The 26986-nt window shown below is 41.4% G+C and overlaps 1 protein-coding gene across 8 annotated transcripts in view; it reads left to right on the top strand.

The window, feature by feature from the left end:
* The window catches only part of ANO1 (anoctamin 1), an 83302-nt gene that overhangs the window by 43927 nt on the left and 12389 nt on the right, over window positions 1-26986 (top strand). For 2 of the 8 annotated variants that reach the window (XM_074148459.1, XM_074148467.1), the window contains exons 5-17: window positions 484-635; window positions 1922-1976; window positions 4833-4884; window positions 7563-7628; window positions 8128-8183; window positions 9715-9756; window positions 13240-13304; window positions 14242-14376; window positions 15436-15596; window positions 19359-19441; window positions 21257-21268; window positions 22115-22186; window positions 26022-26096. In XM_074148459.1, the coding sequence (XP_074004560.1) occupies window positions 484-635; window positions 1922-1976; window positions 4833-4884; window positions 7563-7628; window positions 8128-8183; window positions 9715-9756; window positions 13240-13304; window positions 14242-14376; window positions 15436-15596; window positions 19359-19441; window positions 21257-21268; window positions 22115-22186; window positions 26022-26096 (1026 nt within the window). Of the gene's footprint in view, window positions 1-483; window positions 636-1921; window positions 1977-4832; window positions 4885-7562; window positions 7629-8127; window positions 8184-9714; window positions 9757-13239; window positions 13305-14241; window positions 14377-15435; window positions 15597-19358; window positions 19442-21256; window positions 21269-22114; window positions 22187-24115; window positions 24193-26020; window positions 26097-26986 lie in introns of all 8 variants that reach the window. The other 6 variants (XM_074148463.1, XM_074148466.1, XM_074148460.1 and 3 more) reach the window with 5 other exon arrangements.

The raw sequence follows: 26986 nt of genomic DNA, 5'->3' as shown, positions 1-26986 counted from the left end.
TGCAATAGACTATTTGAGATATTTTGGTTCCTTTATATGGAAGAGGGGGAACTTCAGAAACCTGCACAGTATTCCCAGGAAAGCCCCCTGGGAGAGGAGACCACTCCTGTTGTTTTGCACAGGGGCTCTGTAGCTCCTTCTTTTCTTTGTCCCATTGCACCAAGAAAATAGTAAATGCCAGAGGAGCGGGTGTCTCGGGAGTCAGTGCCAAGAATATCTCTGTTGAACATCCGAGCCTGATTATTTGGAATCATGGGTCGTGTTTTGGCTCAGAGGAAAAACAATAGGCTTCCTCTGCTTCCTTGTTTTGACTTTCCCATCCATCTATGTCTTTCTGAATGTTTCCAAGAAGGTAAGCTGTACTGCTCGATAGCTCGTTGTGATGTATTTATTTAATTGATGCCTTATTCCTTACAGTTCACTCCCACTTACGCATAAGCAAAAAGCAATAAAGTCTTACTGTTTTTCTCTTTGCCCACTCAGATGTATCAGATCAATCAGACCCACGGTCTTCTGAAAAAGATTAACTCTGTAATTCAAAAAATAACAGAGCCCATCCAGCCCAAAGTAGCGGAACACAAACCTCAGACGGTGAAGCGCCTCTCCTACCCCTTCTCCAGAGAGAAACAGCACCTGTAAGTGAAAGCTTTCTGTAAATGTTTGTGTCAACAGGTCCCAGCCTTTCTGATAAGGCAAGAAAAGGTGAAAGGGAAAAGGAATGCCAAATATTCTTTAGGGAAAGAATATTTCCATTTTGCAGTAAATTTACTTTCTTCTTTTTTTTTTTTTCCTCACTGTAGAGGAACGAGGCTTTACACCCCTCTGTGAAATCTCTGTGCTGCTGTTGGGGTATATAACACCTATCTATAGCCATACACATCAACTGTTAGACTGCCAAACACGATTTATCATGTGGTTTACAACAGTCTCCTTTCCATGTAAAATAAAACGAGCAGTAAGATTTGTAGCCAGAGATGCAGGTTGATAAATTTCAGAATAATTTCATTCACCTGGTATGGGCAGCTCACACATGTGCTGCCAACCAGCCCACGTCCTTGGAAGTGCTATGAAGTCAGTGATGGCTTTGCCATGGATTGCAGATCCGTAAGAATAGCTGTAAACGTGGGCGTAGGAAAAAATCAGAAGGTGGGGCCCCGCCAGAGTTTTGACTGCCCTGGATTGCTTTGCTGCTGCTCTTCCTTGGCCAGCATCCCAGCGGAGAAGCTTTGAAGACTATGTTTATGTATGTGCCAGCTGGAACAGATAACAGTCCTAGGGCAGGATTTCTTCACTATACATACGGGGTTTTTGGTTTTTAATGAAGGGATGCAGAAGACCAATGGAGATGTGTATTTTAGTTGGGCCAGTCAACGTATGTGACATTGGAGATGTTATTGGACTTGCAAGTCCTATTACCTGTAGGATGTTCCTACGGTGACGGAGGCTGGTGGCTCAGAGAAAGCCCAAAAGATGCTCCTCAGCTCAGGCCCGGATGTGCCTTACACTGTTTGTGGTGGTGACTTTTTTCAGTGAGACCACCCGTGTCTTTGCTGAATAAGGGAGGCAAGAGTGGCCTCACAGGGGTTCAGGTACAGACAAAAGGTAAAGATTATTAGGAGAAATTTAAGGCCAGCAGTGGTCGGGAATTCAACTTAAATGAGCATCAACAGTCTCTTTTGTGCAGAAAAACCTATAAATATATAAAACAAATAACATCATACGTGAAACGTATAAGCAGCCTCTTTGAAATAGGAGAGTTGTGATAGACTTCATTTTTAACGAGGTTTCTGCAAGCTATTCTTTAATGTTAGCTATGAGAGATCCCCGGGAGAAATGAAAATATTGAAGGGGTCAACAAGAGCAGGAAATTACTGGCTTTTTTTTTTTCAACCTAATGGGCTTCCTTCTAATCTTTTAACAGGTTTGATTTGTCTGACAGAGATTCCTTCTTTGACAGCAAAACAAGAAGCACTATAGTAAGTACTGTATATAAATAATTTATGGTGGGTAGTGCCTTAGTCATGGTGTTAATAACCCCTTTGCCAGCTTTAGTACAAAGCCTGTTGCAAGTTTTCCTTTCTTAACCAAACACCAGGGATTGCCTGTGACATCAGTTATTGATTATAAATTATAAATAAAGCATTTCCAGCTTTAGCTTAAGTGATGAATAGTCTTTGATGCTAGCAGGTGGCTGCCTTTTGGAAAATAATTCGGATCTTCTTTCTAGTTCACAGTTAATCTGGGACGTAGTTTCTTAGGTGACATATCACCAGAAAGGAATAGATTTAGATTCTCCCACTAGTTCTGCTGCCAGCTACCTGCAGCCCCTGTGACTCATTTACCTTGTCATATCTATACATTGCTCTTTTTATAAAATGCTGGGAAATCTCCTAAGACAAATTCCAGTGAAACAGCCCAGTGTTTACAGAGAATATTGTTTATAGTTTTGGGGAGCCATTCTTCAGAATGGTCTTAAAAGTGTTGAGGTTTATGATTTTTATTTAACATTCTTTAACATTATTTATGATTTTTATTTAACAATAAAGTTCACATGAAGCAAATGCAACAAGGACAGAAACTTGCATCTTGTCATTTTTTTTGTGCCTCTATTAGCCCCTATTGTGTTAGCGAGTGTGATGTACACATACACAGCCCTGGGACTGGGCTGAGCCATTCCTGCCTTCGCGTTGGAGGGTCTCTCTACTCCTCCAGTGCTAGCGTGGAGCTTTTCCTCTCATAATTAAACTTCTGAGATTCCCTTACGGAAGTGAAACCTAATAGAGGAACACGCTATCACAAACTACATTTGAGTACTTCCTTGTGACTTACAGGAAATAAAATAGAGTGGGGGAGAAGGTGTAGCCTCCTTTATAGCCACTGAGGGGGGAATGGAGAGCTCGTGTGACATCCAGGGCAGCTGGAAGGGACTGTGCCAGGCAGCACTTGCTGCAACACTTTTCAAAGTATAATGTGGAATCTTTGCCCCATTCCACTGCTAATCGCTGCGTTGGAATGTGACTGTGAGTGTGCTTTTATCTTATATTTAACATTAGCCTTTTGGATGCTAAGTGGTTTCAAAAAGAGCTTATATCACAATTATAGCTGTCTTTTATTGCTACAGCGGTAAGGGGAGGGAGATATCTAATTTCTCTTTCCTGCTTTGAAATTCCTGTCTGGGGACCCCAGGATGTGGTTCCCCTGTAGCCTGAAGTGCAGTGATTTGATGTGAGCGCAGGTTATCAGGGCTTAGGTGAGTTTGACCAGGGAAGGCAGATGCAGCAGCACAGAAATGGCAAAGAAAAAGACAAACACTGAATTGGTTTATTTGTGATGAAATGTTTAATTTGAGATTGGAAAAAAACCCAGAGCTTTTGTTTGTAGACTTTCTTTTGTATGTCTAGATATATAGTAAAAAAACCTTGTAAGTACAATAAACTTAAGGGAGCAAATGAAGAGTTAAAATTCATGGACAACAGGTTGTCTGAGGAAGGTGGCAAGACCAAATGGCACCGTAGGGCAAGACTAACCAAAAAAATGGACTGAAACCAAAGGAGTTCATAGCAGAGGCTGGGAGGAAGAGGAGGAATGGGGTTTTTTTAATTACTCAAGGAACACTAGGCATATAACAATAATGCAAGTTGTGTGTTGCTTTGTTTGAAATCCCCGTAAACCACCTGGTAGTAAAAGATATATTGAATGTTTCCCAGCATTATTTTCTCCTGGTTGCATTTCTCTTTGTATTCTTGTTTCTTAAAGTTCTCTCCTGCCTTTGTCATGCGTGTTTTTAAACGACAGTGCAAATATTGACCCTTCTGCCTACTGCAAAATGAACAGGAATCTAGTCAATCCCTGTGAGTCTTTGATGAATAGAAGCTAAGCCAAAGACCTCTTACTTATTAAAAAAAAACCAAACTAACACCATTATATAAACGGAAATCATTCTGTGACAGCCCTTTAGCTCACTGGAGTTAGAAGACAACACGAGGCAGGTGAGCTGCAGGGCTTGCCTCGTATGCCCTCGCTCTCTTCCCTCCATGAATTGGGCAAGCGCTGGCTGCGTTAGTGCAGGGATTAATTAGCGAGCATCCCCAGGAAACCACATCCCAGCCAGGCCAGGCGACGGGCAGCAGGTGCCTTTGCCCGTGGTTTTCCTCCGAGCTCTTGCCTTGCCTCCGAGCGTCTCCGCACAGGACGAAACCTTAACCGCTCGGGCGGTGCGCTGAGACGTGCAAAGGTTATTTGGCAATAAATACAACACATCGTAAAATAAATACATCTGTTTTGCCACTGAGGTTGTGCAAGCTCAGAAATTTTAAGGTCAGCCCGCGTTAGTGCAGTTTCTGGTGAGCGGCTGCGTGCTGCGTACACGTTATGAGCCTGAAGCGCTGCCGAAGTCCTGGCGTTGAAGCCAGCTCTGCGCCATTGGGGGCGAGAGAAGAGCTGGCCCAGCACAACGCTTGGTCCGGGTAAAAAAGGGCTTCTCATCTTTGATCGACGTCTGACATGAGCAAAAATAGCATTTCTGCTGTACAAATGCTTAAATGTAAGCCTGTTTCCCCCGATCAATTATTTCAGTAGCTGGCTATTTAAGCTTTCCTCTCTTATACGCATAACTCGGCATGGAAATCTTTAAGCCCTGCTCTCCTGAATACCATGACTTTTATTAAAGAATGATGATTTCATCGACATCTTGGTTTTGCCAATATTTGCCAATATTTGAGCTTGGTTTTGCCAATGTACAAATATTTGCCAATTTGTACACAAAAAAGATTGTGCTTTTCCCTGGCAGTATCTGAAGTAACCCCTTCCTTTCTTTTATTTTACTTCTGTAGGTTTATGAAATATTGAAAAGAACGACGTGTACCAAAGCAAAATATAGCATGGGTAAGGACCTTTATTTAGCTTTAAGATTGATATCGTTTTCAGGTATTGAAAATAATTGCAGAGTTGTTGGCTGCAGAGTTTAGGTTTTTCCCCTGCTCTCTGATTTGATGTGAGCGGATATAATTGTTTTATGTGGAAATTTAATTTAATTAATGTAGCTGTTTGGAATTTTTTCAAACATGAATTTATAGATTCGACTCTAAATTAAATGGTAAGTGAGCATATAGCCCCTGCAGATGTTAGATGCTTTGCAGCAGGACTGGATGTGATACAAACCAGTGGGTAATACATGCTCTGCGTCGGTTCAGTTTTACTCTCACTGAAGTGGATGAGGGTATTACCATGAATTCCAATAACTGCAGTGAAAGTCTGCATGGGCTTGGCCCATTCCTTTTAAGTACTAACCTCACATTTTTATGGTGGGATGGCTTTTCGATGACTCGAGTGGAATGGTCCTAACCGATGACTGCCCGAAACGCTGTCCTAAATGGAACTGAGATTAAAGGCCAAGGACTAAGGCACACACTGAAAGCTGGGCCCTCTCTTAGCCCTCAAAACAGTTATTGCAAGTCAGCGGGTGTGAAGTTCGTGCTGCCACGGCCAGTGGTTTTAGGATTTCAGCCTTCGGGCTCAGCCTCCAAGAACTAAATTCATAATACAGGTAAACATGAATTGCAAATCAGGTCACCTTAAAGCTTTGTTGGCAGCTTTTCCTGTTCAGTTGTTACATACTTTATTTATACGTATCATGATATATAGGTATATACTTGACTGTGGGACCAAAGTTAACAAACAGTTAATGGTAAACCAAAAATATAAAGCAGAAGGCTACTTTCCCTCATATCCAAGCTTCTTAACAAACAGCCAGTAAAAACAAATTTCTGTGAGAAAAGTGCATGAACATGGGAGAAAATGTTTGATAATTGTTGGAATCTGTTACAGCATTTATTTGCCTACAAGCAGTTAAATAAAACAATGGGAACTTGAATTACAGGTAGTTCTGTTCAATATTGACCCATCAGCTGCTTAGAAATACATCGAATAATAGAAGAATTATTATGCCAGAAATGATTTCCAAAAGTCCAACAGACTTTTCTGTTGAAGTAACAACATACAATGTACAATTGTTGAGTTCTTATATACACTAAATTTTGGTGTTCAGCCAGTATTAACAGAAGCACTGTTTCCCTGTAGCATGGGAAATCTAAATTAATCTGTGACTTTCAGGACCCTTTTCGAGTCTGGTGCTGGATCATTTTCATTGGAAATTACGTATTTGCACTCTTGAAAGTGGAAGGTCATACAGCTCAGTTTGAATTCTTGCCTTGGAGTTGGTTACTCACTTGATTTGTTATTTTTCCTTTCTTTCTATTTTTTTTTTTATTTTTTTTTTTTTTTGTCCAGAAATGGGAAACGCATTAGAGATTAGTTGAATAGGGCAGAGGCTAAAGGAAAGTAAAGTGTTAGGATTCCTGGATCGTTCTTCTACCTGAAACTGGCAAGGTCACACAGTATGCCTAATAAAAATGTCATTAGACCAAGTTGTCCGTGGGTATACTCAGCATAACTCAATCGGGTCCTTTGTGTTCCAGCCCTGGAACGCTGGGTTACAACCCAGCAAAGGTTGCAAATAAATCTGAGCAAACACAGATAATGCTGCAACATTTCTGCCCAGCAGGAAAAAGGCGGTTGCCCAGTGAACACTGCAGTCTTTGTTATTTATTTTGCAAATTCGTGAAAATGTGTCTTCACTGTTAAATACTGCTATGCAGAGGGGTACTATGCAGCTCTTCGGTCGGTCGCACAGCCCTAGAAAAACAATTTATCTGCTCACTAGTTGTTTCTGCCAGAAGCGTGGAAACATTTGAAGACAATTCATAGTACTGTATAATCTTAAATTGGACTTTGAAAATTAATGATACTGCGGGATACTGAGCACTCTTGGAGCAGTTCCTCCAGCAGGTGACTAGTATCTCGAAAACGTTAAATAAACTTGAAAAATTCTCATTTCAATGTCTCGGTGAACCTACAGTGAGCTGTTTCCTGGTTCATCATCGCTGTTCCTTCAAATCCAGTCGCACACTCTTTTCTTAGAAATGAACTGATGGGGAACACGGAGCAGACTGTAGCACATCATTTTTCTTTTCTTTTTCCAAGTCCTTTTAAATTCTCCACGATGCAAGTGGCCAGATTTTTTAATTATTATTATTATTGGCATTAATCAACTTAACCTTGCACAAAGACTTAGCTCTGATTCAGCACCCAAGGCTGGTTCGTTGAATCCCCAAATGTGTCTTCACGGATAACGCGACACCTTCAGACGTGGGTAGTGCTCCATAATTGGAAGTATCTCTATTCATGCCAGCAGCTGCAGCAAGAACATTAGAGAAGTAATGTGCTATAGCCCTTAAAGGTCCACGTCCAGCCGAATGACCTTTGGGAATGGTGCAGCGAGCTGCAGTGTGGAGGAGCCCCTCGCTGTTGTGCTCCTCCAAACTTAGATGTTGACTCTTCCCCAACCACCCTCGCCTCCCGTACTCTGTCCCCAAGTGAAGGAGCGACACCACATCTGGGAAGGCAGGACTCCTCAGAGTGCCTTGTGCCGCATACATTTTGTAGATGAAGCATTAATTGCTTTCAGCCTCATGCATGTCACTAATAAACGGATGTGTAAACAGGGAAAGGAGAGGGAAGAAAGAAGGAAACTACCCTTTTAAATAAAAGACGAAAATGTGGTAAATATGGTAAGTATTACGCCAAGGTCTTCGCAAAGGCTTTCCCTACAATTTTCTCTAATCAATCTGAAATCTGAATTCAAAACTTTGTGTGGATGATGCGTGCGTATGCCTGTTCCCGTATGCCATCAATTCCAGCCATATTCTTCTCGTGATCGAGCCTTCTGCTACACACTCTCAAATCTGCAGGCTTGCCCTTAAATCAAACTGACTTTTCAGAAAATGTAATTTATTTTAATGACTAATTTCAAGTCATTGGCTTCTAATTCTTGATTCTCAAATATATATGACTTCCTCTTGCTCTCTGCAGTTTTCCATTTCATAAAATGAGTCATGTTTAATAACCTATATGATTAAAAATGAAACTACATGGAAAGGAATGAGATGGCAGAAAAATCATTATCTGACCAAATGGGTATTATTTTGAGGGAAATCTCCAGGAAGGATGATAAAGTGAGGCTGTCTAACCTCGAAATTGTAAATAACTATTATGTCTTTATTTTTCAAGGGATCACCAGTCTGCTTGCCAATGGAGTTTACAGTGCTGCATATCCTTTGCATGATGTAAGTGATCTTACAATATATTTTACACATCTACTATTTGACACCAAGAAATCCTTAATGTGTTACGTATTAATGGCATCATCCCAAACACCAGTGTTTTGGATCCTGACTTCCTGCTCGCTTGTATCATGACTGCAGGAACTTCAGCAGGTTGTTTCCATTGCTCTGCTCGCTTTTAATGAATTCCCTGTCTCTGTTCTACCTTTGGTGATTGTGAGTGTTTGAACATAATGTTAGAAGAGTTGTGTCGGTGGCTTAGCAAACAAAACGCTTCTGTTAGTTTCCAACCTTCTGCTCCCGGGGTTCCTGGCATGAGTTCTAGAAAACATATTTATTCCTGGGGCACCGAGCGGCTGGTTCCCTCATCCACATCCCTGGCATCCCCCTGGCAAGTGCGGAGATGTCACTGGCTGTGTGTTTATGCCATTGGTTGCCACCGGAGGAAAAACATAAGTGAGAGTTTTGCAATTATGTATTTCATAGGACATTTCATGGACGTGACTGCAGACCTTCTTACTGATGAAATCTGCTTTTGAGCAGTTTGATAAGGTGTCAGAGTGTGTTCATCAAGAGGATTAGAGAGAGGTGGGGAATTTTGGTGGGGCTCATACCCGACCTGGGGATCCCCATCCTGCCAGAGGTGCACAGCTGTGGGATGCTGATGACATTTTAACTTAGAGGTTCAAGGTACAACTCGAACTGACAAGCACACACTCTGAGCTAGACCCTCACAGACAGGCTTGACAGACGTCAAGGGGACGTGGCAGTCATGCCACGTTCTGGCTGTGTGAGCGCACCAGGGCTGTCGAGCCCGTTGCCAGTTTTCCGGCGTGGGATGTGGAGGTGAAGTGTGTCTTCCTAGTTTTCTGCTCCCCTCACTCTCACTTGTTTTACATAGGACCACAATGTTTTATCTCGCTGTAACTGAGACCAGAACGGCCTCTTTATCTGCCTGATGTTTATCATAAATGTCAGGCGCTCTTAAATTACAGCAATATCGCTTAGAAATTCAGAAAGGTTAAATAAACTTCTCTGCATGTACTTGTCTCACGTCCTTAGACAGCTACTGATACTCTTTTGTATATAAGTTATTTATTGTCTTAGTTTACTCCTTTATCGTATTTAAAAATAGCTCCAAATTAAAACCTCGAATCTAATCAGCACTGAGTGTTGGGAGAGTCTGGATAGGGATCAGCTCTCTCAGCTGGTCTCTTCTGTTTCAAGTGGACTGAGCTGAACCCCAAATACCATGGCAATACCGCATCCTTTCCCTTGACATTTTTAGGCCACCTTTATCACTTATTCATTCCTTTTTCCCCCAGTGACAGACATTATTACTCTTTCTTAATGTGCCTGACGACAGAAGACAAAGTGTGCTATGACAAATGAACTCCTAAAGTACAGCATTATTTTACAGATTGCTTTTTCTGGTTTTGATGCATTAAGTGAGTGGGATACATGGGTATGCAAGATGCATAGCAGCTCTGGGCGCGACTCACTGAATGATGCAGATTTTCTTCTTTTTTTAAAGGGTGACTATGAAGGTGAAAACGTTGAACCTAATGACAGAAAAGTAAGTTGATATAAAGGAGGTTTAACATATTCAGAAGAGTCTCAGCCTGAGTCGTCACCTGTTGGAATCTGGACGTTTCCCAAGATTTCACAGAAAATACCACAAAAAAGGCACTAAATGCCAAGCAGGAAAAGTACAGAAGTACTTTCCAGTGCTTAAGTTTGCCCGAACGTGGAACACAGTATGGATATGTATAAATTACCAAGCTTGATAACAATCTATTTCTGGCCATGTTGGTAAGAGCAGCATTCACATATAACTCCTCCTAAAGTTCAGATGGTGTAATTTCAGGCCAGCTCTGATGAAAATATGCTCACTCATATTCTGGTACCCGTATCTGACATAAATCCTGCTTCGCTCGAGGGCGAGCTCCGGTCTCAGCACTGCAACCTCTGCTGAACTAATGTGCTGCTGGTCTGGAGCGTGAGGAGCAGAACTGGGTGGGGGGGAAGAGAGAGGCAGCTGAAAGCACAAGCCTAGAAGTTACTGGGAAAGATAAAGATTGAATATTTATCAGAAATGAGACATTCTCAGCAAAGCTTTAATGTGCGCTCTTCAGCTACAAACTGTCCTGTGGATGTATACTGATGCATTGCATTGACCACAGTCAGTGGTTTAAATGGTGTTTTTATTGCCTGTATACCAAAAGGCATCTATTCATTGTAGTAAAGTGGGTACAAATTGTTCTAAGGAAGTACTTTTCATAAGAAAATGCAAATTCTTCACCCTTTGCAGAAATGTTGATTTCTTAATTCAGAGCGCACTTCCTACCTGCTCCCCATCACACTTCTCTAACAGAAGATAGGCTGCTTCTCCATGTATCAGACAAAAACTGAAACAGAGAGGTTACAACCAGTTCTCTCAGGAGGAGCCACTAAATTTGGGTGCATATGATGTTGGACTTTCAGGCTTGAAACTTTGCCTTTCCAGTTTGTTTCATGGCCACGTCTCCAACGAGACGCTGTGGACCAGCGTGGGCTCAGGTTGTAGAAAAAGCAGATCTAAAACCCTCCAAGTTGGTCATATAAAAATGGGTAGCCAAAGGTAAATGTCTGCTGGGCCTTTAAGTGCAAGTGGCTCATCAAAAGGCAATGGCTGTTATTTCTCCCCCTCTATTGATTGGTGTTAAAAATACCACATACCTGTCATTTCATTATTAAGCAACACGTTGCTCAACCAAAAATAGGATGAAAGTCCATGTTTTCTCAAAGTGTCTGAATTATCGTCTTTATTCCTAACTTTTCAAACCTCACAAATTCACTCATTTCACAAGTTCACTGTGTGTTTGGAAATGTTTACCTTGGCTTTTGACTTGCAGTTCCCTCAAATAATCTTTTGGTGTGTTTTGGCATGTCGCTTCTGGTTTCTTGAAGCTTTCTTTAATCTAATCCAGTGCTGGGCCAGGCTCGTGCCTTTTTTAACAACAAAATTAGAGATTTGAGGCATAGAAATGAAGTAAATATTTAGGACTAGTGCGCTGATCTCCTCTAATCGTGTCTTTGAAGCTGTGCTTTGAATATCAGGCTGAGAAATGTCAGGATAAATGAGATAATTCGTTTGTACTTTAGCTGCAAATTTGGTTTGAAGTGCTATGCAAAACTGAAACAGGCACTCATGCAAAATGTCCTTAGTTTAGTATTTTCCTGATATGCTTGGCCCGCTTAGATCACAGAAAAGGAATCTGATTTCCAGCACAAACTTAGCTTGTGAAAATGAAGTAAAAAAATAATAAAAGGAAGGGTCTTACTCCACATGGATGTTGAGGTGACCAGAGTCATTAGTTGTTTCCCAGATATAGGCAGCTGCCCTTAAACTTTTGGAAATGTGGTTGAAATAAACCTAAGGCAGAATAAAAATAAAAATTGCAAGTGTTACTGTTTAATAAAGGCCTGCCTTGAGGATTCCGGTTTTGCTACTACTATTGTAAGGAAACTAACAAAGATTAATGATTTGGGGTATCAGAGGGCAAAATCTACGGTCCGCTTATTTCTGTAAAAGTAAAGAAGTTGTATTTTTTTGCATTACTGGAACTGTTTGCATGAGGAGTACGGCAGCTCAGCTTGGAAAGTTTGTGTTAATGATTTGGCAGGAGAATTGCAAAACTGCTCTAGAAAGGCTGTTCTCGCTGTATGATTTCTCTGCAATAAAACGGGAGCAGTAGGAACGGGTACGGGCAGCAACAGGAATGCCCCTCTGCCCATCCCTGCTCCGCTGCCTTTCGCTGGAGAAACGTGGGAGGCTGACACATGCCAAGTTTCTCATGATAAAAGAGCCAACAGATTTAAGCAATAACATCCTGTTTGGTCTGTTTTTCTATGAACAAGATTAATAACGTTGCCCTCCCTGCTATGATAACTGGTTTAGGTCTCGGTTCCCCGTTGCAGTTTCTTCCATGGCTGAGCTGGTTGTGCAGCCCCCACACACCGAGGGAGGTTTGTGTAACCGAGCCCTGACATTTTCTGCCTCTTTTTTACCCAATGTTCGATGAAAAGAAATACCTCGGTAATAATCAGTTCATGCTCTTACGTTTGAGGCAAAAGGAAAAAGATTATGTTGTTGCCAGATGAATTAATGAAAACAGGAGCGACCATCAAGGCATCTCCTTGAAATATCAGTTGTTGGTCCAAGAACATCCTGCTACCAGGTTCCTGTCACTGGGTTGAAGCAGGGGGAGAAGCAGAAAAGGGAGACCTGATTGACAAGAAGATGCAAAGCTTCTCTTCCCCTTGTCCCACCGAGGAGGTGGTGGGTGGGTGGCCGACGAGCACAGTTCGTTTTCTCCGGTATTTTGTACATGCAAACTAATTTCTTGTTCACTCTGTTGGCTGAACTGGATGAAGAAAATAATCGGATCTGAGAAGCGCTATTTATACATTTTACAAAGTAAAGGATAAGTTGAAGGTCTCAGAGGAACCTATTTTTGTGAGGGATTCAATTTTATCAATCAGTAATGGGGATCATTGTTTTCCTTGGCCCCTATCCTAACCAAAAAGATAAGTGGAAATTATCATGTTCTTTTCGTTTAAAACTGAAAAACTCTTAAACACAGCCTTCAAGGCACCTTTGTACAGCTCTTCCTGATGGATCCCAAATATTAGTATAGTGAAGACAAACTAGTTTATTCTACTTTTTTTCTGTCTTGTAATTCAAAGCATATTCATCTTTCACATCCAGTCTGCTAAATACCTCCTACAGATCATAAAATCAGGACTACTCTCCCCGTCCCTGCTATCGTTATCCATCAGTCCCATGGCTGAAGAGCCTTTTAATGTACTAGAATTCATCACTGTATCATAGCATGCCAAATCATCAAATTTGTTTTTAATACTTAATGCAGACTGCGTGTGTTGGCAGATTATGGGTTGAAACCACGAAGCAGTGAAGGCAGATCCACAGCGTGAGCTCTGGGTTTTGCTGGGACCGAAGGAGAAAACTCTTGTGTACACGGTACTTTAGCTTTTGCCTTGCCTTTCTGTTTTACAGCTCCTGTGTGAGGAGTGGGCGAGCTACGGAGTCTTCTACAAATATCAGCCAATTGACCTGGTGAGGTGAGAGTTTAGCCCTTAACGTCATTTTTCCACGCTGAAGCTGTGCACAGCACGAGAGAGTTGGGGTTGTTCAGCCTGGAGAAGAGAAGGCTCTGGGGAGACCTTAGAGCCCCTTCCAGTCCCTAAAGGGGGCTACAGGAGAGATGGGGAGAGACTCTTGATCAGGGAGTGGAGTGATAGGACGAGGGGTAACAGTTTTAAACTGAAAGAGGGGAGATTTAGATTAGGTATCAGGAAGAAATTTTTTCCTGCAAGGGTGGTGAGACGCTGGCCCAGGTTGCCCAGAGAAGCTGTGGCTGCCCCATCCCTGGAGGGGTTCAAGGCCAGGGTGGACTGGGCTTGGAGCAACCTGGTTTAGAGGGAGGTGTCCCTGCCCATGGCAGGGGGTTGGAACTCGATGATCTTTAAGGTCCGTTCCAGCTCTAACCATTCTATGATGCTCATGCTGGTGTCCCTGTGCAGATGCTGCCCTCGGTGCCACCCCGGGAGACCCCAGAGAATGGGAAGGTCACTGGCAGAAAAACAATTTTCTATGGGTTTAGAAACACGCTGATGTGTCCCAACTAGTGTGAAAGCTTGCAGGGAACATATTTTTAATTAATTTTGTTTGCTCATGGTGAGAGCTGAGACTCTCTGAAGAAAATTAGATGCTTCTTTAAGAAGATTTGTTCACAGAAGGTCCAAAGATACCAATTTATGCGGCAGAAACACAGGGAAAAGAAAGACTAGTTGGACTGACTTGCTTTCACGGTGCCTGTGTCTCTGGATTAACTCCAAGCATCGTGAGAAGTAGAGTCCTCTGAGAAGAAAAAAATTCCCACAGGTCATCAGATCTTACTTTCTCCATGCTTAATCCAGCTGCGATTCATAATTTTAGCCCTGTAATATTTTAAGAAATAGGAAACATTTCTCATTTCTTTTTTTTAATGTGTTTCAGAAAATACTTCGGAGAGAAGATTGGACTATATTTTGCCTGGCTGGGAGTTTATACACAAATGCTTATTCCAGCTTCAATTGTAGGGATTATTGTTTTCCTATATGGCTGTGCGACTGTGGATGAGAATATACCCAGGTAAAATAAATAAAAAAAATAGATTTGTTTGTGGTCCCACTGATTTCTGCTTCCAGTAAGCAGTGGATCCCTACCAAGGGCTGAGAGTGGGCAGCGAAACTGCAGCACGTTTTAAAATCGTTAGCATTTATTGTTAATATTTCTTGTGGAGTTTGCATTGATGTACTAAAAATAATTCTTGGCCGGTTGCTCAGGTGTTTGTTTTGTTGGGTTTTTTCCTAACTCAGATCATTATGTCAAACAAAACCAACAAATATGCTGCTAATGATAGGTTTTAGTGCTTCCCATCATAAAATGCTGAGGAGGGCATTGTGAGACATTAAGATGAATCAAGAACATTCAAGCCTAAAATAAGCAATTGTGGTGGGATTAGCAAAATCTTGATGCCCTACTATTTTTAATTTTTTAATGTTTTGTATTATAATATTTTAAAGCCCTGTGATTTTGCGTTCTTTACCCTGCATGCATCATCAGCTGTAGATGAAAATTACATCCTTTGTACAAGCAGCATGAGCACTGAGTAACAAAGCAGATAATGGGTATCAAAAAATAGATGTATTTTCTTTGTTCATTAAGAGCGCTTTGTACTGCTTCCAACAGTTGAAGAAAGTCAAAGGGAATGTCACTGTTGCTATTTCACAGATGGAGTGCAGAGAAGTTAAATTTGTTGAACTCCCTTCTCTTGATGCTCAGCACTTCCCTTGTACCTTATCTAGTGCTGTAGTTAGTATCTCAAAACAAGACTGATTTTTAATTTTTTTGTGTGTGTTTTACTTCAAGATTCTATAGTAAATAGAGCGCTATGCCTCTCATAATGCTCTCTCTTATTCCCTGGAATAGAAGTAGGGTTGGGGATGGAGGGAGACAGCAGCCCATGCAATGGTGTAGGTCATGGACGGAGCTGCTCGGTGGACCAGAGCTGGGAAGGACTGGGAGGGTAGTACCTGACGGTCCTACAGACCAGAAACAGATGCTGTGCAGAGGAGAGAAGATCATCAGAACGCAGAAAGTGGAGCCATACTGACCATGCTTTTTCCATATCTTGTTGTTTCATTGCAGTATGGAAATGTGTGACCAGAGAAACAATATCACCATGTGTCCCTTATGTGACAGAACATGCAGCTACTGGAAGATGAGCTCTGCTTGTGCGACTGCTCGCGCAAGTCATCTGTTTGATAACCCTGCAACTGTCTTCTTCTCGGTCTTCATGGCTCTCTGGGGTAAGAAGATACATGCTTTCATGTTAAGTTTTTAATTATTTAAAATACAACAGGAAGAAACAGAAGAGATAAAGCAGTGTATTTATACTCAGGCAGTTAATTATATAAAGAACTTCTCTTTGGTTTTTTTTTTTTCTTTCCCATAAAACTGTCACTCCCAAATTTATATTCTGGACTGAAGGCTAAAATTCAAAAAGTTGCTCAAGATGAATATCTAATGAAATTGTTAAGCATCTGTCATAAAACTGCTGCATGGTATGTCAAAATTTCATTAACGGGATTGCACAGCTTGCCAAAAAGAAAAAAATAAAAAAAAAATCTATTTGCAGAGCCAGCTTCCACTTTAGAACATTACAGGAGAAATGTATTAATGTACTCTGGGGTTGAGGGGAGGGCTCCGCAGGGAAGTGTAATGGCCTTTAGCGTCTCAGGACAAACCAAGATTGATTCTTGAGTGTGCTCTGAGCTGCAATTAAGTTTAGCAGCGAGCAGACATCATGCATGTAGACCATGAAGCCGGAGCAATGGCATTACAGATATTTTTTCTGATGCTGGCTGTCTGTGTACTTTGAGCACGTCACTTAACCTTTTTTGGCACGTCTGCAGAACTTGGTTAAAAATGTTAACCCTCTCATGAAATCTTGATGAGAGTGTCTTCAGGAATGGCTATAGAGGGCTTTTCTTCTCCCTACTGGAGGAAGGATGGGGACCTCCTTGCTTGGCCACCCACCTGCTTGGGCACCCCAGCACTGGAGGAGAGGAGCCTCCCGTCAGTCCTCACTGAGAGCCAGGAGGGCTTGTTAAGATAAATGAGTCCAAACCCTGTGTTTGTAATGGGCAGCTCAACACAGAAGGGCTACAGAGAATCAGGAAATGTGCGTTACTCCCCCCAGCTTTGAATTTCGATAGCCACATACGCCCAGCATCAGTCACAGCAGCACAAGATGACGTTTGCCTCTCCTGTACACCTTGTTGTGAGTTAGCAAATAACCTGTTTAGGATTGTATTTAATCCTAAAACCATAGCTTTTATTTGTTCTAGTACATAGGGAGCCATTTTTATATTACCATTCGTCTGAACTGATTTCAGTACAATTCAACGTGATTCAATTTAGAGCAGTGCCCTTTCGACCAAGGTCTCCATTTGAGATGACTATGTTTTAGATACAATGCTAAGAGCTCATTATCCTTACGGAAAAGGACAAGGACGGTCCTGCAGAGGGATTTTGGGAACAGTGAGGAGTCAGGAGCGCTGCTGGTTTGGAAGGGAAGCTGGGAAGTGTGGGGAGGTTGAACTCCACCAGCTTCATGGCAGAGAGGAGGGATCACTGCCTTGCATCTTGCCATGTAGCATATAGGGAGAAATGTGATATACCCCAAAGCAGGATGCAGGGTCAGAGACTTTATAAATAGTCTGATTCTGTCATGTGGAGAGCCAAGTATCGGTTTCCTTCTCCCTCATTTACCATTATTGTGAAGCCCGTGTGGATCTCAGCACATAATGCTCTGTTGTCTGAAGTAACGCTGTTTGCCTCCCTTTCCTTACAAAACAGCTATGGGGCCCTCCATTTTTTTACCTTCTTGGGCAAAGTAAAGCCGATTGGCAGAAGCCAGTTTCTGTGCTCTGTACAAAATCAGACTTAATAGCTGAGAGAGTTTTGGAGTGGGATGTGAAATTCCTCAAGTTCTTCAGGGTCAATGTAAAATTTTATTGTGGTACAATACCATATAAAATAAACGTTGTTTCAAAAAGGTCTTTGTGAGTTGGGAAAATCAGAGCTTTTTCTATATTGGTTTGAATTTGTGGTACTGAAAATTTCATTTCTAAAGGATTTGTTAAAACAATTTTTTAAAAAATGAAACAAGCACTTTATTTTTTAAGGAAATAACATCAGCCAAAATTGGCTGATGCCTGCAGGTGTAGGCACACGTATAGTCTCCAGTGCCATTTGTGAGCACCTCTGCATGTAATGAGGAGTTTTATTAGGTTCAGGTACAGTTGAAGAGTTGAGGCAGACCCAAGTCCAGGGCATCCTTAGCATAGAAAGAAAATTAGCCCAAGTTCAGGGGTACTATGGTGAGCAACCGTTTGGCCAGGCTTTCTCTGTGTGGTGGCGGTATTGTAACACCCCGGAGAACACTCACACAAGCGTTAAAACAGCTTTAGCACCGGACTGAGCCCTGGTCAGAAGTTCAGCCTTAACCATGGACCGTGGCCCAGCGCTGTTTGGTATCAAATGGCTTTAAAAATGTCAGAGAATCCAGATAAGATCATCTGGACAGTAACCTTTTGAAATTTTTAAGCTCCACTTACGGGCCCAGATGAAATACGAAAATGCAGGTAGGCTTGGCAGAGCGGCCGTGCATCGCCACCTGGCACTTTCACCGGGGGCTTTTGAAACGAGCTGGCTGCCTTTCAGACACAGTCTTTTCATGTGGCATTGTTGTAAGTCAGTGCCATGGGCAGATTCCGAGTAGCTCTGAGAAACGACGTCTCTTTCGTTTTCCGTATTTCTGGCTGTCCGTGGAAGCTGCAGACCCTGGCACAGGAACTGTCAGTGGCAGGGAGAGGGGAGGCAATTCCAGGACCATGACACAGGCCCTCTTACCGTACAGCTGTGGCCATCCCGATTTACAGGAAGCCTATGGCTTGTAAAGGGGCTTAGTTTTAAATTTTGCATGTGAGGATTTCACTTGGAAGACGAATGAATGCCATGACCCTCGCCTGGTTCCAGTCATGAGGGTGTCCTTTCCTCTCTATTCAGCTTTCTTACCCTCTCCCTGCCTCTGGTTTTTCTGGATGTGAATGTTTCTGAGCACATCTGTTAATACTCACTGCAGGAAGCTCCCCTGGGAGCACCATTTCTTGGTAGACTTGCCTCTTTCATAACCACTTATTTATTATACAGCACTTGTGTATTCCCAGCATCTAAATATGTCCTCTGAGAACTTGCTCAGTCTCAGAGGCAGATAGACTGATATAGACTGGGATCATTCGTTGGGACTCAAGAGCTGCTTTAACGAGGTTTCTTTTCTGTAAGTCCTCTCCATCAAAAAGAAAATAGCAGCGTTTTTAATCATAAAAACCCTTAAACGTTTCCTCTTTACCAGCCTGCCCACCTGCAGCCCTCACACTGGCTTGAGTATTTGGGTTTGGGTGTGATGATTAGAGCTAACCGTAATATTATGACCACTAAATGGATGTCATTATAACAATATAAAAATGCTTTATCTTGACATCTTTGAGGGAATAACTATACCAACAGTACAAGGCTTGTTAAACCATTCATATTTTGTGTAGATAATACACAGGCTTTCTTGGATTTACGGATGGAATTATATGCAGATGAAGACCAACAATATCATTACTCACACATACAAATATTTAAATAAGTTGAGGTGTCTGACTTCCATAGACCCCTTAAGAAATTGTAGGAATCTTTCTACATGAAGCTGTGTAGGTAACAAATGCCTTTTTTTTTAGCATATAGATAAAAAGTTGGGCTCCTACCACATCAGTATTTCCTAGATAGATGCTACTGTTCAATAAAATAAAATAAAAAATAAACAAAAAAATAAACAAAAATGAAATTTACCTGGCCCAATGTATGATACGATATTGTACCTGCTGGGACCTTGTGAAGGCAAGAGCCTGCAGGTGGTGCGGAGCACACCCAGCGTGCCTCCTAAAACAAATCCCAAAGGCTGATGTGATTTTTTGGGGGGGTAAAATGTCAAAATAATGGTTAAACTGTTGTTTCAGCTGCCACCTTTATGGAACACTGGAAGAGAAAACAGATGCGTCTCAACTACAGGTGGGACCTGACTGGGTTTGAAGAGGAGGAGGTTTGTCCCTTCAGTTCTGACTCTTTGGCTTCTACCGTGGCGTTACCGATAGCTCCTTGCCCCAAGCCGATAGACCTTGCCCCATGGGGAACTGCTCTTGGGGCGGTTCCGTCATTTAGAAGAGAGGAAAATCTCTGTACATGAACTATTTGAGGTTTTTATAGCAAGGATATGACTAGTACGTCTTGTTGCCATAGAAACGTAATTGTATAGCCACAATATCTATTTTTTTTTTCTGAAGTGTGTAGTCGGGTCACACCTAGCAGCGTAGGCATGGAATATACAGCTCAGACCTTGCTCCTGGGCTGATGTCAAGGTGCTAACAGCCGAGGGCCTCATTCGTCTCCCACTGCTGTGAATCAGAAATGAATGTATTGAAGTTGATAAAGTTACAGCACTGTAAAAATGCACTGAAAAATTCCTATTAACTTTTAACGATGCAGAATCAAGCCCTGACTTGGAAAATAACTAAGAAAATATTGCCAGATGTGGGCTTTGGGCATTGGGAGGGACATAAATGTGGAGGTGTATTTTTTTTTTTTTTTCACTTGCTAAAAAAAAAATAAATATCGCTAGCCAGGTTTATACTAAATATAGTCATTATACTAAATGTGCTAAAGAGCGTGAAGGGGAAAAGGGCTGAATCTGTATGAAAAAATGGTCTTAAAAATCAATGAAGTTTTAGACGAAAAGGAGATAAAATCCTCAGCCAGCTGAGAAGCTGTATCCCACCTTTCTGTTTTCAATTTTGTTGCTTTGCAAAAAAGGGAAAACACCTTCCTAGACCATAAGGCAGTCTCAGCCCCAGCTTCAGGGGTGGCATTGGCATACAGGTCCCTTCCATTTTCCCATCGTATGTGTCGAGCCGTGCTGCGAAAACCCCGCTGTTGGGATCTGAGCAAGCTTTGTTTGCTGGCCGGCTGGCTTGTTTTTTTTTTTTTACTGTTGTTATTATTAAAAGAAGTATGACCGCCCTTGTCACATCTCTAGATGTTCTAAATAGATACGCAACAAATATTGCTCACGTGAAACACAAACCTCACTGACCCTGGGTTTAACACTATGCAGCTTGTTGAGCCTGGCACGGTTATTGTTCCCCTCACCCCCAATTCGGCTTGAATTATCTCCTCTTAATATGTTTATCTCCTCCATAATATATTTAGGTGCACCGTGCCAGCAGCCTCTGTGCCATGCTCTTTGCTAGATCATACCTGTTTCACTGGGAGGGAATATAGGGATTTCTTTCCTGGATACTATACTGCTCTTTTATTTTTGGTAACTTGTTGTTAGCATACATGAAAGCAGAAAGGATTAACTGTATCTTTCCGACGTCGATCCCCTTCATATCTGAGTTGAGAGCCCTACACAGCTAAAGCAGCAGCTGTTAATACAGTGTAGTTTATTCTTTTGTTTTGCATTGTCAATGCTAGATAAGACAGTCATGAGTTTAGCAAAGAATTTACGCCCCTCCTGTTTCTGATTTGGGTGAAACTTAAGCTAGCGTCATGTTGAAGAGTCAGGGTTCCAAGCGATGTACTAAACCCCAGAGTGTCTCATCTTCTGGTGTTTTTAGGGATACCTACTTCATACAGTGCTTACAGTAATGTTAATAAATGTTATAGAACGAGTAGACTGTTTTTCTCTGGTAGTGTCTAGCCATCCACTGTACCTATGTTTGTTTCATGTAATTTTTAAATTATATAAATCCATTAATATAAATCCAATATGATCTGCAACAGTTCAGTAATCAAATTTTTGTTTTTTGTTTTTTGTTTTTTTTTCTTGTTTTTCGTGTTTTTTTCTGGTTTCCTGAAGGAGGCAGTCAAGGTTTGGAAAATACTTTTTTTTTAATTGCTCCTACCTTTTTTATTACATGTCTACTGATGAATGCCATCTTTTGACCTCCACCTCTTCTTTTTCAAGCATCAGATTTTCTTTAGATCTCCCACTGATTGCTTTGCCTTTACACCCTCCCCCTCTCCACTTGTTCAGACTTTTTTCCACTCCGTTCCGTTTCCCATCCGATGCGTAATTGTGAATTCTGACTCTTTTGTGAATGCGTAATTATGGTGAATTCTGAATCCCCGAATCTTTCTGAATCTTTTGGCTGTCTCTTACTTCTGAGGTTTCCTTCCCCCTCTCCTTCAATGCATATGGGTAATCGGTGGATGCTGTCCAAGACAGGATTAGGGGAAGACCCCAACTGACAATTTTCTGGGATCCCAAAGCCAGTATTTTGTGTACTGACAGCAGATAACTCTTTCAGCTGAGGATTGCTGAAATGACAGTTAATGACATGCCAAATTTAATTTTTATCAAAAAGATGGGTAATTAAAATCCAAGCATAATGCCACTTGGTACGAACCATGCTATCTGCAGCTTGTACTGTATACTCATATATTAAATTTAATCTACATAGCATTGCATGTGGCTGGCTGATAGTGAGTGAAGATCATTCTGCAGCTGCTGCTGTAGAACTGTGAATGATAACGGGATTTAACATCTTTTTAAATTACAGTTGACTATCAGTTGGCATAAATGACAGACAGAGTGAATTAGAATTCAGTTAGAAAACTTGGAAATGATCAGGAAATTGACCTGCAAACGGTTCATATGTAGCTGATACAGAAAATAAATAACTTTGCTTTTTATTAAATATGACTTATTTCACAGGATCATCCAAGAGCGGAATATGAAGCTAAAGTTTTAGAAAAATCACTGAGAAAAGAACACAAACATAAAGAGGTATGGTAAAAATATCCGTTTGTTTGACTCCTAAAAAAACTTTGAAAAAGAAGGTTGTTAAAGCAGGCACTGACCCAAGACTGAGAAATAGGTAAAAAACAGATTCACTGCACATTGCGTTTAAATTCCAGATGCCTTCAGTTGTAGAATACCTGGGATACTTGGTGTATCCAGTGCACAAGACCTGATTAAGTCTAGAAATGTCTTTAATAATTAGATAGAGTGGGGCTTAGGGGAGCTAATTGAGGCCAATTGAAGGGGTGCTCCCGTTAGGCTAACGAATCAAGTTTGAGAAAACTGTACCAAAATATCTTTTTCTGGGCTAATATAAGTACCTAAAGCCTCTCAGGAGAGGTTCTCTGTCTTGCTAGGCTTTTTTTGTAAACAAAAATATTACTAGAGCATTAATGAAGAGTACTAACACCAATTTCCTTGCCGAATTCCAGCTTTGATAATAACTTTCTGCCTTTTTAAAAACGTAACTTCCATTTTATTCCACTGAATAAGGTAGCGCTCACTTCTGCTTTTAACTCGCTCTTTACATCGCCGTGAGAAAGGTGCTGCCAGTCATCCCAGGGGCAGGTTCATCTCGCCAGCGGACGATGCCATCCCTCTGAGCAGCTCCCCTGCCCTTTCGCTGAAGGCTGTAATTCCTTTCCTATTACTGTCTGTCAGCAGCAGACCCAGTGGAAAAGCTCCTTTTCTCCCTCACGTACTGGTTTCCACCCTACCAGAGGTTGTTCCCCCTTAACTGCAAGAACTCAGCCATTTGTGTGACCGGGTTTTTAAGCAGAGAAGTAAATACTCTGGCATAAACAAAATCTACCAGCAGAAATTCCTTTTTTCTGTCTGTTGCCCATGGCACAGTAGCATGTAACCATGCCCTAAGTTGGGATCTTATGAAAACCCTATGAAAGTAAAACTTCAATAACCATGTTAACATGAAATATGCTTTAAGAGACAGCATATGTAGATTGGACTGGCGTTAAACTGAATTTGTCTGATTTTTGTCATGTGCTTATACTTGAGTACCGTTGGGACCCTCTTAAAAGATGCCACAAAGCTGATGGGGGTACATCCCCATTCATAGGATGTCCCCATCTATAGGATGCAGGGTGTGAGCAGTTCAACATCGTCTGCTTTACTTGCAGGGCTGCTTTAAAATCCCTTCCAGAAGAAAAAGAATGCAGGTTTCTGCCCTCTTGTCGGCTGGATAAACAATGTTGGAATACAGACTCTCTTGTATTCTGCTAAAAACCTGCAGCTCACTGTAATCCTGGATATATTTAGGCATTCAGATCTTAAATGTGAAAGACTGTTGGGTAATTGGACAATTAATGACTGGTGGTCTCCTAACCAGGCTATTTATAACTTTTTGGGCTGTGTTCAATTTGGATGTTACTAATTTGGGAAACGTGAGAAAAGGAGTTTTTCTGAAGGACTCAGTAATTATTTTTCATTGGGATCTAGAGTGTTAAAGTTCAAATTCAACAGTTGTAAGACAACTTGGAAATCTTCTTAAAGGAAAAATATCTAATGCTAAACCGGGAATTGCTAATATTTTTTCAAGAGAAGCCCAATTAAAAAAAAATTTAAAGGAAAAACTTTTTGGACATTCTTTATCATAAAAGATTCCTTTTATCATAAAGGAAAAAGAAGGGTACAATCCTCAATTAAAAAGAGAATATAATGTCCTTTGCAGGATTGTTTGATCTACCCCAGGATTTGGGGCAAGAGTTTGCCTTTTGTTGTTATGATTTACTGACCTAAAGCTGAAACATAAAGCCTTAAGCAAACTAATAGAGCATTCACTTGTGCCTAAACTGCTATGAACCCTGAGTCAGTAGAGAGAATAAAGATTAATTGACCCGTGCTTTGTAATGCTATATTGCCCCATCCTTTTTTTTTGTTTCCTTTGACTGCCATCAGAAGCATCGGTATTTTCCAGAAGAGACAGCAAACAAATGGAGACAAAGAGTTAAGACAGTCATGGCTGGGGTGAAATTGATTCTTTTTATTCAAACTTATGAAGAAACTCAAATTATGAGTAATTATGGAAGACACAAATCAATTTGTTTTTGGCTGTTGAACCTTTGTTTAATATTCACATTCAGTTCTGGGTTTCTTCCCTTTCCTCCCCTTGTTTCTTCAGCACTCTGTGGGACACTGTTTCTATGCGTTGGGAATGGCACTGCATGGCTAATCTTAGATTTACCATCCTGGACTGACATTACGTTTTGCAGTGGAGCATGGGCTGCGTGTTGAAAGAGTTGCTTGCACTTCCCTGAGACAACGTGCATGTAATAAAAATAGAATTTGAGTAATATTTTTATGTTCATGATAACGTGTGCGTCATCTTCCATAATGTTCCTTTTGTTGTTTATTTTCTGGTGTTTAGAAACAATTCCCGGCATCAAAGTTCATGAAAGATTCTAGATGAGCAATACTGTTCTGAATGAAATTTTCATACCCAAATTCAGGCAGTGGCTGCTTGGCTGGATTTAAGGGTGTCTTATAACAGCCCCACGCAGCATTACAGACTTGGGGAAGAGCGGCTGGAGCTGCCCGGTGGAAAAGGACCTGGGAGTGTTGGTCAACAGCCAGCGGAGTATGAGCCAGTAGTGTGCCCAGGTGGCCAAGAAGGCCAACAGCATCCTGGCCTGTATCAGGAACAGTGTGGCCAGCAGGACTAGGGAAGTGATAGTCCCCCTGTACTCGGCACTGGTGAGGCCCCACCTTGAGTCATGTGTCCAGTTTTGGGCCCCTCACTACAAGAAAGACATTGAGGTGCTGGAGTGTGTCCAGACAATGGCAATGAAGCTGGTGAGGGCTGTGGAGCACAAGTCTTATGAGGAGCGGCTGAGGGAGCTGGGGGTGTTCAGCCTGGAGAAAAGGAGGCTGAGGGGAGACCTTCTCGCTCTCTACAACGACATGAAAGGGGCTGTAGAGAGCTGGGGGTCGGTCTCTTCCCCAAGTAGCAAGCGATAGGACAAGAGGAAGTGGCTTCAGGTTGCGCCAGGGGAGGTTTAGGATGGATATTAGAAAAAATTTCTTCACAGAAAGGGTTATCAGGCATTGGAACAGGCTGCCCGTGGAAGCGGTTGAGTTGCCATCCCTGGAGGTATTTGAAAGACATGTAGACATGGTGCTGAGGGACATGGTTTAGTGGTGGGTTTGTCAGTGTTAGGTTAATGGTTGGACTCGATGATCTTAAAGGTCCCTTCCAACCTAGATGATTCTTATTCTATGATAAAGAGTTATTAAACGTGCATTTTAACTCCTATTGGCGTGGTCCATTGAAGACCATGTGGATAGTCAGGTAGTTAAAAATCACTCACGTTGAAGGAATTTCAAGTCTTACCACACACCAAACCAAGATTTTCCCTGTCAACTGTGAGTTCAACTTGGAATTACTCAGTAGCACACTTAGTCTGTATTTCAGGGCAACCAGTTGTGCAACTACAAAGCTGAAAATATAACTGGGAGGGAGAGGGGAAGAAGGAGAATTTTTCTAGGGAAAGCAGAAGAAAATATTTAAGAGTAGGAGAGATCTTACTTCATGGTTTATGACAGCCTATTTGCATGTTTCCTTCAAAAAGTATACAGAAAAATCTGCTTTATTTATACTCGCAGCGCAGGCGCTTGACCAATTTGAACCTAGATACGGAGTAAACAGTTTGCCTGTGTGGAATTGTAACTGTAAACACTGTGTCTTTGCGTCTTCTAACTGGTTGTGTATTTGCTAGCCCTTTTTTCCCCTCTCTGTTTTTGTCACGTGCAAAATCACACACTCTGTCTTTATTAAATGTACCCTTTTTTCCCTCCCGAATTTTAGACAGATAAAGAAAAGCTGACGTGGAAGGATCGTTTTCCAGCCTATTTAACCAATTTTGTTGGTATCATCTTCATGGTAAGCATCACCCAGCAAAACCTGAAATTGATGTTACCGAGTCATTGTATAGAACAGAAGTGATTGATGGAAATGTGAGTGAAACCCTGACAGACTTTATCAGATTGACATGGTTCGCAATGGCTTTTCCCCAGTGAAAAAATTCAAGCATTTTATTGTGTAATAATTTAAAATCTTTTCAAGAGCTTGAATTTCTACTTTCCCATCTCTTTCGAAAGAGTAAAAAAATAAGCATACCTAAATAGGGTAGGGGAAAAATGTGGGCATGGAAATGGAAATTACCACCACCATTGATGGGATGAAACGTAAAATGTAAAGAGAGTCCCCTCAGAAAATAGTCAGGAAGTAGAGAACGGCCTCATTTCTATACCACACTTTTTTGAAAGAAATGATGTGGCCAGTTGCAATCCTGATTGCAAGGATTTTAATCAGTCAAATTTGGGGTTATACCATATAACAGGAGAATTGCAAACAGAGCGTTTAATTCAAGAAAACGGTAAAATAATGATGAGAACAGCCTTTTTCCATGTGCTGATAAAGCATCAGCACTTAAAAAAAATTTTGAAAGAAATAATAATAATTCAAGACATGGAACAGATTGGCAGGTGGGTAAAAAAGTGTAAGCCCTTTCCAACAGTAGAATACACCAGACTAGCTCAAGTTCATTTTTGGAGGGGGATACAAATTCTGGTTTGGGATTGTTTGTTTTAATATTTGTGTTTTCAGAGAATGGAAGTCCGGCAAATCTAATCTTCTCAGATGATGAATCAGTGCCTTATAAGAATCACGTTTTAAATTCTTCCTCTATTTAAGCAATAAAAAATTGAGTAAGATTTTGTGCACCTTTACGTTGCCAGGAAATGCATTGATTTAATCAGGTTTAATTTCAG

Source organism: Numenius arquata, chromosome 6, assembly GCF_964106895.1.
Source record: "Numenius arquata chromosome 6, bNumArq3.hap1.1, whole genome shotgun sequence".
Classification (NCBI taxonomy): domain Eukaryota; kingdom Metazoa; phylum Chordata; class Aves; order Charadriiformes; family Scolopacidae; genus Numenius; species Numenius arquata.
The sequence above is the reverse complement of the archived record's forward strand: the minus strand, read 5'-3'. Positions and strand labels throughout refer to the sequence as shown.